Source organism: Bombyx mori, chromosome 15 (assembly GCF_030269925.1).
Source record: "Bombyx mori chromosome 15, ASM3026992v2".
Taxonomy (NCBI): domain Eukaryota; kingdom Metazoa; phylum Arthropoda; class Insecta; order Lepidoptera; family Bombycidae; genus Bombyx; species Bombyx mori.
The window spans coordinates 8,615,620-8,631,547 of NC_085121.1; the positions used below are offsets into that span (position 1 = coordinate 8,615,620).

At 36.4% G+C, this 15,928-nt stretch overlaps 2 protein-coding genes across 3 annotated transcripts; one reads left to right on the forward strand and one right to left on the reverse strand.

Moving 5' to 3' along the window:
- Window positions 1-923: 923 nt before the first annotated feature.
- On the reverse strand, window positions 924-5,121 carry LOC101736672 (transmembrane protein 43 homolog). 2 transcript variants are annotated; one of them, XM_004928456.5, is made up of 7 exons: window positions 4,832-5,121; window positions 4,423-4,649; window positions 4,011-4,204; window positions 3,208-3,383; window positions 2,434-2,662; window positions 2,175-2,280; window positions 924-1,572 (listed from the first exon to the last, which is right to left on the reverse strand). In XM_004928456.5, the coding sequence occupies exons 1-7, from the start codon at window positions 4,934-4,936 to the stop codon at window positions 1,434-1,436; spliced, it is 1,176 nt and encodes a 391-aa protein (XP_004928513.1). In that variant the 5' UTR covers window positions 4,937-5,121; the 3' UTR covers window positions 924-1,433. The 2 variants fall into 2 exon arrangements, with proteins under 2 accessions (XP_004928513.1, XP_004928514.1); XM_004928457.5 differs by having other exon boundaries at window positions 4,781-5,089.
- A 133-nt stretch (window positions 5,122-5,254) lies between these two features.
- Window positions 5,255-14,047, forward strand: LOC101736537 (transcription termination factor 5, mitochondrial). The gene is made up of 8 exons (XM_004928455.5): window positions 5,255-5,636; window positions 6,016-6,253; window positions 7,344-7,504; window positions 9,046-9,386; window positions 9,837-9,968; window positions 11,062-11,180; window positions 12,173-12,433; window positions 13,791-14,047. Exons 1-8 carry the CDS (start codon window positions 5,513-5,515, stop codon window positions 14,014-14,016), a joined length of 1,602 nt encoding a protein of 533 aa, XP_004928512.1. The 5' UTR covers window positions 5,255-5,512; the 3' UTR covers window positions 14,017-14,047.
- The last annotated feature ends 1,881 nt before the right edge of the window (window positions 14,048-15,928 follow it).

A 15,928-nucleotide genomic window follows, 5' to 3' on the forward strand; every position in this document is an offset into this window, starting at 1 on the left:
TAAATGGGTACTGGAGATAAATGTGAAAATTAACTAATGATCTTTTTTAATAAATCTGTATATATAATAATGTACTGGCGTTGTAGGAATTTATATGTATAGTTATATTTATTCTAACATATGCGTTCACACTCGTCGTTGAAATTTTCATTGTAGACTCGGTGTTATTGAACCAATGGGAGTAGGCACCACCATCCTATCTATTTATACCACGAAGCGTTCATGTATTTATGTACGAAGTATGGACAGACTTTCGTTATTGAATATAATGAAAATTTCGATCTTATGTCGCAAAAAAGGATTTGTTCCGCTGACCTCACAACACCAGGTGACTCTTAAGTTTCGCGACGATATCTCATCGCGGTGCTGGAACGGGACCTCTTCTTCCTTCCGCATCTTCAAGGCTATCAGCTTAGGTAGGAAAAAAAACGCGTCTTAGAGGACCAGAGGTCGTGGGAGGCCATGGCCAGGTTTTGCGACCTGGTCATGACGTTTCGTGAGGCTGAGGAACGCGAAAGAGAATGGGAGCCCTCTTCGGCTCCTCAGCGAAGCAGGCGAAGTGGACGGCCGTCGGGTACCGGGTGCGGAGGCGTCCGGTGCTCGGCTGTCGGTACATTGGTGAGGCTGCGCAAGGTGGCTCCTGTGCACCGCCCACGGTGTCTCCCGAGACGACGGCCTGCGGGATTTTCCCAGGGGCGAAATCCCGTCCTATTATCAGGACTGGTACCGGCGAAGGCAGACTTTCGTCTTAGTGTTACGTACGTTTCATGAAGTTTCAAACCCCAGTAGACAGACCGTACTATTTTGTACTATAGAGCCTATTTTCGAGAGCGCGATATACATGTCAACGCACGCTTAACGGAAAAAGTCTCAATTTCAACTAAGATTTATCTGAAAACGTTTCAACAATTGAAAGGCAGTGGTTCGTTTATTAATAATATATTTAATGTAAAGAAATTAAGTATTATATTAACAGGAGTGAGCACGAACACAACTTTTCATGTAGAAGTATGTAATGTTTTTCGTCGTCTATATTCCGTCCATTTCAAAAGTTCTTCATTTACTATCCACCGACCGAGCAATTGAACAATGCAACTGACCAAATCGTGAGTATCGAGGTGGCAATCGGGAAAAATCTTTGGCATGTCCTTATACTAATCATTTAAGAAAATAAAATAATAGTTCTTGATGCCTTGTTCATTTCGGTAGAAATTTAACAAAATTGTTATTATATTAATTTATACTGTTTTATTAGATCACGTGTCTCCTCTCACAGATACACAAAACCCATTAAAATGCTTATGACAATTTAGCTCATTCACCCGCTATCCATTTTAAGTTTAGAGAAACAACATAATCCGAATGGGTTGATTTCACCAGAAACCTCAGTGAAATAGGGAAGGGAGCTCATAATGCGATCTGAGCTATCGCGCTCAGCGAATATCGTCGTTCCATCTTCTATATGACATAGATTCGGTCACTTCGCGTCTTGTCAATAACGTAGAGTAATATAGAAGAGGTATTATAGAGTAGACCACTATTATCACGCCGTACACCGGTTTGTGAAGTAACCTGTGAACACATGTTTTTTAATTATAAATATGACTTTTTGGCGGGAACGCGAGGAGTGAAGTTGTGTTTGTTTTATTTTGTCTATTTAGTGTTTCTTCGGGTTTAAATGTGTAATAATGGTGGTTTGTTAACTGTTTAATATCTGTGAAAGTGCACAAATGTGAGAAAATGAAACAAAGCCGCTGGACGTAACTTCTCGGGATCCTCCAAAAAGTCCACTGAATTTTTTTTAGTAAATGACCACCATTTTACTGAGATTATATTTCATCCCATATCATCTCATTCCATTTCATTTGTTTCATCCCAGTTGATTAATGTCTCAAATTTATCATGTTCATTTCATTTCATAGTATCCTTTTTCATAAAAATATGAATATAAATTAAAATAAGACATGACTTAAAGGTCTCAGTTACCAGGTCATAAAATCCCTTAACTATAAAAATAACAATTATAAATAGTATTATCGGTATCTAATTTTTTGTACAGGCAAGACAAAGATGATTTATTGTTTATACTAACATATTTAATCGAGATCATTTAAGCAAGCAAATTTTTAACTGCAATTTAATTGTAGGTCACGATAAAGTACCAGAGGACATACCAAGGAAATGATATGATGAAACAAGAGTATGAAAATGATAAGACCAAGTTGACCCAAGCCCTTGTGCATCTTCTGAGATTATGTGATATCCATGAAAACTGTAAAACTGCAACAAAAAAATAATTTACTATTGATTACTCTTTTTCCTAAACTGGTTAAATAGCAAGCAATCATTGCTCTATAAAAAGTATTTTATTAAAATGACTCTTCAACTTTCTTATTATTCAAGCATATTAAAAAATTACTATTTAAAACTTACATAGTGTAATCCAGTCAGGATGTAAAGTCATTGCAGAAGCAAAAACTTGAATGAAACCAAGCAGTCTATATTTCCAAGTGTGTACATTTGCATCTTTCCTCTCTAACTCATGCAGATGTTGTAAAGTGTAGGAACCCTTTCGAAACAATGAGATTGGGTCTGCTGATGGGAATGATGATGAACTGTATGGTTGGAGCACTCCACTCTCTACAACACCCACTGCTGTGTACTGAAATGACGCAAAACTGTTGTTAGAACAGGTTCTAATGATCATTCAAAAACAGAATTTTAGCCAATCCTTATTTCCTAACGTTCTTTTGCATTTCAATTCAAAGGGTAGGTTAGACATTCTGCAACTAGGACTTGGCACATATATCACAGAAGGATGTGATGGGAGATCATCATTTACCGTCGGGTGGAAATTTATACTAAACATTTCATTTCATTAGTGTAGACTGATGATTATGATTCAATAATCTTTTTGCCAGAATAATTGTTACTTTATTACAGATATCCTATATAAACCAGCTACCAATGCACATCTGGTTTAGTGATTGTAGGAATCCATGAACACAACAATATAAATAGCACCACCCACCCATCTTTGTACATGATGTTTAAGTTTCAAATATAGTGTAATAACTGTCCCACCCAACCAGTCTACCCAAAGTGGAACACATAAATACTTTTCAGCAAAAAGGGCAGGGTGGTAGTACATACAGGCTTATAATACACCCTAGCATCAGGATAGATTGTAAAATAAAATAAACTTACTATGTCATCTTGTCGTCCAGCATAACTGAAATGAATTCGCAAATCTCCTATTTTGTGTTCCAATGCGCTTTCACCGTGATAATAAAATCCTGAGTGTAGTTTAATGTCACTCCTATCAGGCCTTGAATCTGACCAAATCTCGTAATAGTCATTTACCTTACGTTTTACATCAGTGCCTACAAAAAGTAAAGCAATTATCTAAGAAATAAGTTATAATTATTTGTGCTTTTCATAATTTGCTTGTGCATTTAGTGAACCAATATTTCAATTTTTTTTAAATCAGAATAGTCGAATTGACGAATGAACCAAAATTTAGAATAGAATTAGGTATACAGACATGAAATTTAAGGAATGAATGAGATAGCTGTTATTATAATATAAATGGCAGTATATGTAGGTACCAAAGCTGGACAATCCCTTCATTGTGTTATCTGTGAATTTTTTCATAACAACCACATGTAGCCGATTAGATGGGCAAGGTTTATATTACTTTCACTTGTCTACCAAAATTAGCTTAGGGACAAGTTTAGAATCTTTGTCTTAGCCCTCAGATACAGCCCACTGAGTTTCTTGCCAGATCTTCTCACTGGGTCGCATTTCCGATCCGGTGGTAGATTTTGCGAAGCACGGCTCTTGCTAGGGTACGTGTTAGCAATGTCGTCAGGTTTGAGCCCTGTGAGCTCACCTCTAGTTAAGGCAACGCTGATATAGCCTCTCAAGACTCTCAGCTTAGGTAGAAACAAAAATATTTTTCACTAAGGAAGCAATATGGGCTATTACAACAACAAAATATGATTTGTTACCAAGATACAACCAGCCTATTCTGACATTTTCAGCTATATGCGTCTCACTAAACAAAGGCATTGATGTAGGGTTGTGATGACCAGGTCTAATGTAAAACAGGTTTGAATCTACAATGTAATCCCTCCAGTCTTTATGATACCAATAAGTTTTCTGGTATTCTTCTGCAGGTTCTGACAGAAAATTGTTTTGCTCTCTGAAAAGATCAGATAGAATATTAGTCATTAGCAGACATGTATAGAGTTCAATCTGATCTTAGAATGTTTAGTTGAGAATGGTTCTGCACGCATACAATAATTTAATAAAATTTAAACATATGTAGAGTTTTAGAAATTGTATCTAAACACATAAGGCAAATCGTTTCAATAATATGACAGAGATAGCGTAGAATTAAACTAACCAGAATGTACTTACGTTGTCTCCTCAATCCACTGATACATTTGTACTCTTTTCCTCAATTTGACGGCCTGGACCTGTATGTTGTAGTCAGGCTCAGATATAGGTTCCAGTATTTCAATTGGGCCTATGATATGAACAATTTGTCCTTCATAATGTTTGGCTTGGTCTTCTGTGTGCACATCTATACTTATAGCTGCTGATATCAGTTCTTCTAACATCAAGTTGCTTTTAATTGTTTGACTCTGCAAATTCATAGAACAGCGAACATTATTTAAATTTTCTATGTAATAATTCCCTAATTCTTATTTAGTGTAAATATCAGCTTTTTTTTTAAATTATACAAAATATCTATAATATGTATATTAGACTGAACTTTTCGTGAACTGATGAATCTCATGTTGTCGTTTTAATGCACACTATTTACCTCAGCCCACAATAAAAAATAAGTAACTCCCGTAAATAAAATCAGACTGAGCGAAGTTGTTAACCAGGTTTCTTTAAATTGGTTTTTTACAGCTGTCCACGCCATCTGGGAAACGATTTTACTTCCACATTACAAGTACTACTTAGAATCAACATGGACAAAACAATTTGATAAATCTAACAAATAAAACTAGAAACTAATAGAAAGATTAAACAACAACATTCTGACTGATTCTGAAATTCTGACATTTCTGACTCATATTATATATATTAAGTGTATAATCTATGTTCTAACCATAGATTATACACTTAATAATCTTTTGTATAATATTCTTGAAATTAAATGAACTTAATCAACTTTATTAATAAAATAATTTAATAATCATGTTGTAATCAATTTTTATTTCCATTCCATTCCACTCCATTTTATTTTTGTGGAACCGAGATTGCTATTTTTTATTTCAAATTACTTGGTTAAAAAGTCAAGTAACCAATGACCGTTAAAAACACAACTAAACGATCAGCTGAAACTTTAACCTAAAATGTGATGTTTACTAATAAAAATGAACTACTATAAACAAGAAAAAATACAGAAGTTATTACATCAGTATGTCCTGCCTATCTGTCACACATATCACTAGTTTAATGAATTAAAAAAATCTGTCCACAGCAAACACAGGCCATGGGGATTTACGTAAGGAATTTATTAAACCTAAGGGGCAGCTCTGTGTTTAATTCAAACTTAAAAAAACTTACGCGAAGATATAGCAATTTTCCATTCTTAGATCTACATCAACAAATTACTGGTATTGTATTTTTGTAATAATATTTTTTATTAACCAACAATACTTTTAAAGTAATTTTTATATTAAAAAATACTAACCCACGCATTAAATTTTATGCTCCATAAATGTAAAATCAAGATAGTATTAGTGTGTTTTAGTGCAATTAGTGCGTAAAAATTAAATTGGCAGAATAAGGCATTGAGTCTACTATGGGAGATCATAGGCTCAATAATAAATAAACTATACTTACTAGGTAAACCTTAATAATAATTTAAAAATTTCAAGAAATACAGCATTATGCAGAGCAAATTTAATTAAATGTACATGTGCACTGGACATTTATTTTTCTTTAAATAGACATACAGTCAGTGGCTTAATCAATTTCATTTCTCAATTCCAGGACAAAATTTGAGTAGTACATGCTTAGAAAAAATAAAAAGACAACATCCAAACATTGATAAGCTAAGTCATGATCAATTAAAATACACAATTCAGATTTTAAACAAGTTCAACATCACTCCATTGGAGGCTTGTGAAAATGCTCACATTTTTTGTATGAATTCAATCACCATGGATAATTATGGAGAAATTTTAAGAGAATGTCAATTCATCAAAATTATAACCAAACACATTATCAAGTAAGTTATTGATTAGTTAAACTTTATTCTAAAAACAAATTGCAAAGGAAAACACAAAAATTGAAGATTTTTATATATTAAAATTCAGAAGTGACAATTCAAGATACTACTGTGGAAGAAAGTAAATGAGTATTGCTTAACATGAATAAGAATATACTGTATGCTGTGTTTTTGTCTTTACTCATTAGATGTTTTATAATGGGTCAATTACATTTCAATTCATATTTAAATTCATATAAGGCAGCGGCTTGGCTTTGCCCCTGGCATTGCTGAAGTCCATCGGCGACGGTAACTTTAGTCGTCTTGGGTTGAATTATAATGTCTTTTCAAACACAAAAGGGCACAACGAAAGTTTTTATTTAAGACGAACACAAAATATACAAAGAAGGAGAAAGTACACAAGAAATAGATAGTCCAAGCAACACAAGCAGAACACGAAACAAAAAGCAAAAATTATAAAAGGCGTAGAACATAAAAGATAATACGGGATGCGCGCTCGCAAGTCAGATTTCGACTGGTGGCGGTGGATCGGTAAAAATGCGACGACCGGTTCGTCTATGCACCGATGTACTAGCGAAATATTATCGCCGCCGCTATACTGCAGTTATCGCCTGACTTTGCTTGTAAATTTTATTTTGTTTAGTGTAAATAATGTTTTGTATGATTGTGTGATAAATGAATGTATTGAAATAAAATAAAGTATGTATGTGTTGTTGTGTAGTGTAATTATAATAAAATATTATAAAATAAATAAATACATGTGAGTCACCCACAGTAACCACTCACCATCAGGTGGGCCTTATACTTGTCTGCCTACAAGGGCAATAAAAAAAACGATTTCATATTTATTTCATATATATCAATTCATATATATCATGTCTGACATTAAATATAAATCACAAATACCATTTATTTCCTTATAATCTGGCTAATTTACAAAAGCAACTGAATAATTGTTAGAAGGTTTTTTAGCACACAACTGATTGATAACAGCCACTACCCAAATATTAAATATTGTAAATACCAATTATTGTTACAGCTTCACCTAACGTTTATCATTATCATAATTTATTCAAATATTGTGTTACAGATATCACACTCTTGTAAGATCCAGGACAATCGCCAAATTAAAAAAGGATGGTTTGATCAAAGCAGATCTAAATCTAGAAAAGGTTTTACAAGACTGTTTTCATGACTGGCCAGAGAGTAATAAAAGATTGCATCATTTTACAGATTCAACCACATCTATTTGTATGTGACTTAATTACAAAACTTTAAGTATTCCTTAATATGAAAGATTATCTTTATCCTTATTTATCACAATATACACTGGATAGCTAATTGTTACTTACTTACTTGATTACTAATGATTACTGTTATAGAGCAGTGGCTTTGCCATCCATAAGATGCAGTCTAGTAAGTTAGGCTGAATTGCGAATATACCTTCCTTCACATTTTTTTATTGATGTAAAACATCTATAGCCGCACGTAAAACCGATTTCTGGCGTGGCCACGCTATATGATGGTATATATATACAGTCTATATGCAGTAGTGTGTACGGTGTGGCGACGCGTCGCCATGCGCAATCGACTGTGCGATTCTCTCCCACTCGATCCGGCGTTAAGCCATCTCTCTCGCTACACTGAGCTCGGATACCTATAGTGTATACTCCGTAGTGTATACATTGTTGTTTACTACAGTACACATAACCTGTGTTTTACTTGAAAACAAATTATTTTTTCGTAATATTTTATTTTATCATTATGACATATATGGTTCCTATCACAATCTGTTCTTTTCTGCATATTACTTTTACAAAATAATGTCGATGTTTCACATCTGCCAGGCGTCCCGTGACGGCTCACATTTTTTTTATTGCATGGGTGTGTGGACGCGCCACCCACCTTGAGATATAAGTTCTAAGATCTCAGTATAGTTACAACGGCTGGCCCACCCTTCAAACCGAAACGCATTGCTGCATCACGACAGAAATAGGCAAGGTAGTGGTACCTACCCATGCAGACTCACAAGAGGTCCAACCACCAGTAAAAGTTGGAGAGCTAGGGAGGCTAAGGAGAGTACTTTACGGTTGGCAGTGATGTGGCTGTGCCCTTGGATTATGAGTGTCCATGAATCGATATGGCTATTTCGATCTGGTGGAAGATGCATCCGTAAAGCAATTGCCCTTGAACTGCTCGCAAAACTTCCCTCCGGAGTAGGCCCTTGAGTTCACCCGCAATCCAGGCGAAACTAGAAAGGTCTTTGAGCAACAAGCTATTTTTCCATCTTAAAATAAACGACAATGACCAATTTCCATCAAAAGTATGCATGCAAAGTGTAACTGCATGCCTGCATACAGTTCTGCCTACTTAGACAGTTAAGCAAAAATCGAAAAGCTTAAAATTTCAAATCTACATCTTCACGCATAATTTTTGTAAACGACCAATACACATTTCATAGTAACTATTACCGGTCATCGTTCTCATCGAACCCGTCGCTTGCGACAAAGGGCTCGGCGAGTAAATTAATCCATAGACACAGCTCATTGAGTTTCTCGCCGGATCTTCTCAGTGGGTCGCGTTGCCCATCCCGTGGAAGATTCTGCGAAGTACTGCTCTTGCTAGGGTCAGTGTTAGCAACTTCGCCAGGTTTGAACCCCGTGAGCTCACCTACTCGTCCGGTAACGCTGATATAGCCTCTCAAGTCTATCAGCATAGGTAGGAAATAAAAAAAGAAGTAATTATTATTCTGTTACAACACTATGGCATTAATACAAAATAATCTGTTTCAGTACAAGTTCGTATGTGCGTATTGGAAAACTATTTGAAATGGAGATTGTCCATTGAAACTGACGAGTTCCAAAAATACTGTAAAAATTACATGTCTTTCAAACATAAACCAATGTCAGACATTCGAGAAGCTTTAGATATTGCACAAAATGTTATCAAGTTCGATACTGAAGTTATCAGACGCAATGGGTTTATTATCTCATCTGATCCGGTTAATACTAAATTGATACTAGAAAATGTCGAATCGTTAGCTGGCTTTGAAATACAGGACGCTATAAAAATCGAACCTGCCATCTTAAAAAATAACTATAATGCTTTGTTAGAAATGAAGAGTATTTTAGAGGTAAGTATTTGTTTTTTATAGCTTAGCTGGGTGGACGAAGGCGCATTTACGTCGTAGATGTCTATAGGCTCCAGCAACCACTTAACACCAGGTGGGCTGTGAGCCCGTTCACCCATCTAAGCAATAAAAAAAACTGGTCATTGCCCTCTCCAGTCTCCAGTAGCTGAACGATGCTTCTATAACGATATTTCCCCGTTAAGAAGTAAACAACGAAGCAGACTCGCCATCTCTGTCGCACGCCCTTATTCTATACCAGTGACGTCATAAACCTGAATATTCATCTATTATTATTATTTAAGTTTGTCAAGTCACAGCTCTATAAAAATTTACGATTTACTGACTTTCTTATGTAATAAATATTATCATTATACTAATTTAGTTGAAAAAAAGTATACTTAAAAATAATAAATATCGACTTGGTGTCCCTATTCAAGCAATATTCACACGCAGGAATACAGAATACCATTGGAGGCTCAAAGACGCTGTTTAAAAATATATTGCATGTGCCCGGAAACAGTACGCGAGCGACTAAAAGAACTAGCCAGTTTAAAAGAATATCAAGTATTATCTACCAACCCTAGAGTAAGTATATTACAATAAAAGTACTCTATTATTTACTAGTTACTAATGAAGTATAATTAAGTTCCATAGATATTGAGAACTATGAGACTAATCTCTAAAATGTAACCATAAGGTCAGACGTATAAACTGTATAAAGTGCCTAATATAAATGTGACTTATTTAATGTAAAACTTAGTCCATAAATTAAAAACGATACCAAAACTTGTATGGCTATGTGATGTAGACATAGAATATTACCACCCCATCTGAGTGTCGTAAAAGATGACTAAAGGATTCACTGACGAATAATAAATAAGTAACCTAGAACAAATCACACACGGTCACTCGACCCCAGTTTAGGATTCACTGTGTTATGGGTAACAGATACCGACATATATTATACTTTTTTAAATATATAGTTATTAAGCACCAAAATAAAAAGCAAACAAATCTGTTCATTACACGAATGTTTGCCCGATCTGGGAATCGAACCCACGATCCTTGGCGCAACAGTCAGACGCGCTAAATACTGCACCACCGAGTCAGTGAAATGAACGAATGGACAGAAGCATGAGTATTTGCCCGAATTTGAACGAATGATCAGAAAGAAGCATGAGTATTTGCCCACTGAGTTTCTCGCCCGATCTTCCTAAGTGGGTCGCGTTTCCGATCCGATGGTAGATTCTGCGAAGCACTGCTCTTGCTAAGGCCAGTGTTAGCAACACTCCCGGCTTGAGCCCCGTGAGCTCACCTACTCGCCCGGTTACGTGATATAACCTCTCAAGCCTATCAGCTTAGTTAGGAAAAGAAAATGAGTATTTTAGCATGGTACTGCGATCGTCATATCGGAATTTACTGTTAGCAAGGCGTAAGGTAAAGCCGTGCGTTGCGCCTACCGTACTACCGGCTTCTGAAGCGAAAGAGTCTTTCGTCTCAATTTGAAAGCCGAAGCAACCATTGTGCAATACAATTGAGATATCAACCCTTCAATGTCTCAAGGCAGGTGACGGCATTCACGTTCTGCTGTCATCATTTTACCTATCGTAAGCCATAACAAAAAACAATATAAAAACAGAATCATATAGGTATTGTAAAATTTGTATGTCTGATGCAGGTATTATCAATGGTCGTTCATAAGAAAAAAATGTTATCACGATTAAGTAAGATACAGGCAGCGAAAAAACAATGTTACAGTCTCAATCATCTCATCTCGTCCAGTAAAGTATTTAACAAGTAAGTTATTTACTTAAAACTGCTTACGTAAGAACCATTCGTAGTATAGTTTTTTTAACAGACTTCAAAATAGGCTGAAGTCCTCACTTTGGTAGATTTTTTCTTTATGTCTGCTTTGTCTGAACTCCGTGATCAATAAACCGACTTGTAAGATTCTTTGATATGACAAAATACACTTTCGGATTCATCCGATAAAACTATCAACAAAATCGGTTCTATAGTTTGGTTTTTAAAATCAAAATGTACTAAATGATGTCTAAGTAAAGGAACTTGCAGTTTGATTATTGAATCCGGTTTTCTTAAATTGAATAAATACATATACATATTCTAATTGCTGTAAATGGCTAGATGGTATCACTGCTTACTAAGTATCGTGCTGTTTTTTTGCCTCGCGCGCCTTTCTCAAGGCGTAGTCTCCCGGTAGGAATTGGAAGAAGAGGAGGAGTTTGGTCTTCCTCTTCTCCCTCTTCTTCTCTGGAGGCGCCGGAGTCCGACATAACCCGGTCTATTACCCCTCTCAACCGGGTATCCGTAAATGGATACCCTAGCATTAAAAAAAAAAAAAAAGGTATCGTGCTGTGAATTCATACGGACAATAATCATTCAACTAATTCTGGGCGTCCAGCAATCAAGTGTTCAGGTTTAAAAAGAAGAAGACCCATTATTCAAACTACCGCACGTCCCGAAATGACTTTCATTACTAACGTAATTACTCGTGGTAGGGCCTCTTGTAAGTCCGCACGGGTAGGTATACCACCACCCTGCCTATTTCTGGCGTGAAGCAGTAATGCGTTTCGGTTTGAAAGATGGGTGGCGCATTTACGTTGTAGTTTGTCTGTGGTCTCCAGCGCTTAACACCAGATGGGTTGTGAGCTCGTCCACCCATCTAAGCGATAAATAAAAAATAAAAAACTCGATGTGCCCTATTGGGCCTTACCTACGTCCATAAAGAAGAAACGAAAAACAATAAATCACAATTATCATTGTTGCAGTTACATAAGCAATTTCGGTAATAAAGTCTGTGGTAGAGATATCGCAATACTAATAAGTTCTTCATTGAATCGGGAGGGATTCGATCATAATAAAGAGATAAGCGAATCCGAGAGGTTGAAGGAGGTGTTACAGCAGTTGAGAAGGCACAAGTTCTGGCTGCACACCGCGTTGGACGTGGTCTGCGACAATTTGCAGTTTCTGAAAAGTCGATTCAACGACAGGGATATTATCAAAAACTGTCAGCTGGTTTTGTATCCTGTGTAAGTTTTCATTTTACATTTAGCTTCGCGTACATCACTACATAGTATAAAACAAACTCGCTTTCTGTCCCTATATCTGACTGTCCCTATGTATTGTATATTTTGATGCGGTTTTTTTTAATAGATAGAGTGATTGAAGAGGAAGGTTTATATGTATAATAACATCCATTAAATAGTGGAGAAATCAATATTAAATTACAGTTTCCGAAGCGAAGCGAGGGCGGGTCGCTAGTTTTATAAGTAAAGCACTTTTTCATGTACAGTAAGTACCAGGACGATAAATATTGCACATCGATCTTTGTAAAGATACAATTGGGTAATTTCGGCTTCGTAGAGCGTTATTTATGCCGCACGAAACACGAACAGTCTGGTATTTATTATGTCCACAAACTACCGTCATCTACGTCACATACGTAGTCTTTCAAAGGTCTTCTTTTTCTTTCATCCCATAGACGTTCACTGCTAGGCACAGGCTTCTCACACTAGAATCGCCACAACAATCGGTATGGCGCAGATTTCATCCAGCCGATTTCCACGACTTTTATCAGGGCGTTGGTCCACCTTGTGGGACGTCTACTCACATTATGTCTTTCGTTATGCGGTTGCCACTGGATAGCAATTTTTTTTTTATTCCAAAGGTCTTTGTGCAATATTTGTCGCCAATTACTGTTCTTGTTTTTTTGAAACCATGCCCCTACCTCCCTTTGATGGTGCCTATACAAATCTTTGAAGTTTCAACAATAACTATACAAACACGTTTCAATTTATCAACATAAAATTACATAAAATGGTATATAAAACTTTTTACAAGTCTTCGACTGACACTTTTTTTACTCGCCTAAAGTTAAGTAACAAAACTTTAACTTATGAAATACAAATTTTATATTTTGCTGCGCGCGTTCATGCCAGGCAAAAGATTTTTTTTTGTTTTTTTTTTTCGTCAACGTCTTTGCGGCCTGGAAATAAACAATATAATTAATTACTGTTTTACAAGATACATCGAAAACCTTCTTTAAAGCCATTAATAAGATAACATAAAAAAAAACTTGATCAAAATATAGTTGAGCTGTTTGTGGACTTACTCATGTTTTACCATCGTAGCATTTACCACCAAAGATCACCTTTACTACTTATCATTCAGCACTGTAGCGAACAGCACAGTTCAAACTCCACAATTTGGCCGTAATTACATTTTTTTAAAGTTCGCAATAGTTATCAGCGTTTATACATTACTGGTGTTTATGAGCGATGGTGACCACTAACCATTATGTCTCTGTTAATATAAATTATCTGTCCGCCCTTAATAATCACGTAATAAAAAAACAGATTCTCAATAATTTTCAATTCTTCATTTCAGAACTGAAATAGAACAATATATAACTAAATTATTAGACATTCGAGACAATAAAGAAATCCATTCACAGGACCGAGGAAATATGTATTACAATAATTTGAATTATGAAAAGCTAACTGGTGAACAGATTCTGAGTTTAGTATTATATGAGATAGAGAAGAAGTATCATTTTAGCGGAGATGGAATATGGGGAATGCAGGACGGTGTTAAAGTGGAATCGCGGGTCTAAAAAAAACTTAATAAATAAATAAAAATGTAAACTGTTTTTTTTTAAGTTATGATAGCGATGATGACAAAGAGCAGATCATGCTCGGTTTCAACAATCTGTTTGCGATCGGAAAATTTCTATCAATATACTGGTGGTAGGGCGTCCTGTGAGCCTACAAGGATACCAACACCCCGCCTGCGGTTGTACAACAGAACTAGGACGTAAAACTCAAGTCTCAAAGTGTGTGGTGGCTTTTACGCTGTTGATGTCTATGGGTGCTGGTAACCACTCAACACCAGATGGGCCGTGAGCTCGTTTACCCGTGAGAGCAATAAAAAATTATTTATTCTTTAAATATATTGTTACTCACAAAAAAAATTGAGATCTTTCAACCCGAGATCTAAAGAATATGTATTAGGGGTTAAAGTATGAAATTGCCGATTTGTACTAATGAAGGGCCGTCAAACATTCATTCGCAAACTTAGCGGCTGTGCAAATGGGTTCGGTACTCAATTTGCGAACCCGTTTGTGCTTCCTCCTACACTTGTTTACGAATGTCTCACGAATTTCTCCTCCTTTTTAATTCGTCAATAGAACATTGAAGAGAAAAAGAGTTTTGAATTCTTTCCAGCCAGCAGTTATTAACAGCCACGCTGTTTTTTTTTTTCTTAGATGGGTGGACGAGCTCACAGTCCACCTGATGTAAAGTGGTTACTGGAGCCCATAGACATCCACAACGTAAATGCGCCACCCACCTTGAGATACAAGTTCTAAGGTCTCAAGTAACGACGGCTGACCCACCCTTCAAACCGAAACGCATTACTGCTTCACGGCAGAAATAGACAGGGTGGTGGTACCCACCCGCGCGGACTCACAAGAGGTCCTATCACCAGTAATTACGCAAATTATAATTTTGCGGGTTTCATTTTTATTACACGATGTTATTCCTTCACCGTGGAAGTCAATCGTGAACATTTGTTGAGTACGTATGTCATTAGAAAAATTGGTACCCGCCTGCGGGATTCGAACACCGGTGCATCGCTCAACACGAATGGACCGGACGTCTTATCCGTTAGGCCATGACGACTACATCATTTACATTTTATGGAATTTCTTTTGATGAAGATACGCTACTCAGTAGACGTCACAATCTATGAAACTAGCGAAACGTCCGTTGCCTTCGCAATCCTAGGCGCAACTGGTCACACGAATGTGTGGGAGACTACGCGAAGGATCGCGGTTCGCGCGCTTTGATGTCTGTTAAAAAACCGACACAGCTTGGAAAACCACGAATGCAGCGAAAACTTTGCATAATCATTTGCAAATGTCGTCCTACACTTGCGGGTTTGCGTATTCGTGCGAATGTGAGTGACCGGTATAAAAATTGTGTTGTAGATATGCAAACTGTGTGAAAGCATTTTGTACTGCCTCCTGGGAAGATTTTTTTTATCACGTAGAAAATTGTCCAAATCACGAAAAAAATGGTAGTCCTTTGGAGCAAGGTCTGACGAATACGGAGGGTGACGAATGGTTGAATGGTTTCTAATTGCAGTTCCTCTAACTACAGTTAAAACGGTTTCTCGTGCTGTATGAGGACTCGCGTTATCATGGAGCAATAATGGTGAAAATCGATTCATGAGTCGGGGCTGTTTCATTGCAAGTTTTGCTATCATTGATCGGTGTTTAATGTAAAAATCTTCAAATCTGGTTACATTAATTCAACTAGTAATATGGACTAACGACTCTTTTTATTAATAACCGTAAAAGGAGGATGGATAGAAATTAAGAAAAATCAATCAGATTTGAAGTTAGTAATTAAGCAAAATTGTTCGCACGCTGTTTTTTCTTTTAATAAATTTTTGGGTTAAAAAGTGTAGTTTTAACATGTTTGGTCCTTCGAGAACTGGATTATAAGTGCAAAAAACAATAGTGT

Excerpts from the sequence above, each read along its gene's own strand:
- LOC101736672 (XM_004928456.5), bottom strand. The coding sequence starts at position 4,936 with ATGGCGTGGACAGCTGTAAAAAACCAATTTAAAGAAACCTGGTTAACA. Across the intron at positions 4,650-4,831 it reads ATTTTTTATTGTGGGCTGAG|AGTCAAACAATTAAAAGCAA; the intron begins GTAAATAGTGTG and ends ATGAATTTGCAG. Across the intron at positions 2,281-2,433 it reads TCCTGACTGGATTACACTAT|TTTTACAGTTTTCATGGATA; the intron begins GTAAGTTTTAAA and ends TTTTTGTTGCAG.
- LOC101736537 (XM_004928455.5), top strand. The coding sequence starts at position 5,513 with ATGGGGATTTACGTAAGGAATTTATTAAACCTAAGGGGCAGCTCTGTG. Across the intron at positions 5,637-6,015 it reads TCTACATCAACAAATTACTG|GACAAAATTTGAGTAGTACA; the intron begins GTATTGTATTTT and ends TCTCAATTCCAG. Across the intron at positions 9,387-9,836 it reads AAATGAAGAGTATTTTAGAG|GAATACAGAATACCATTGGA; the intron begins GTAAGTATTTGT and ends ATTCACACGCAG.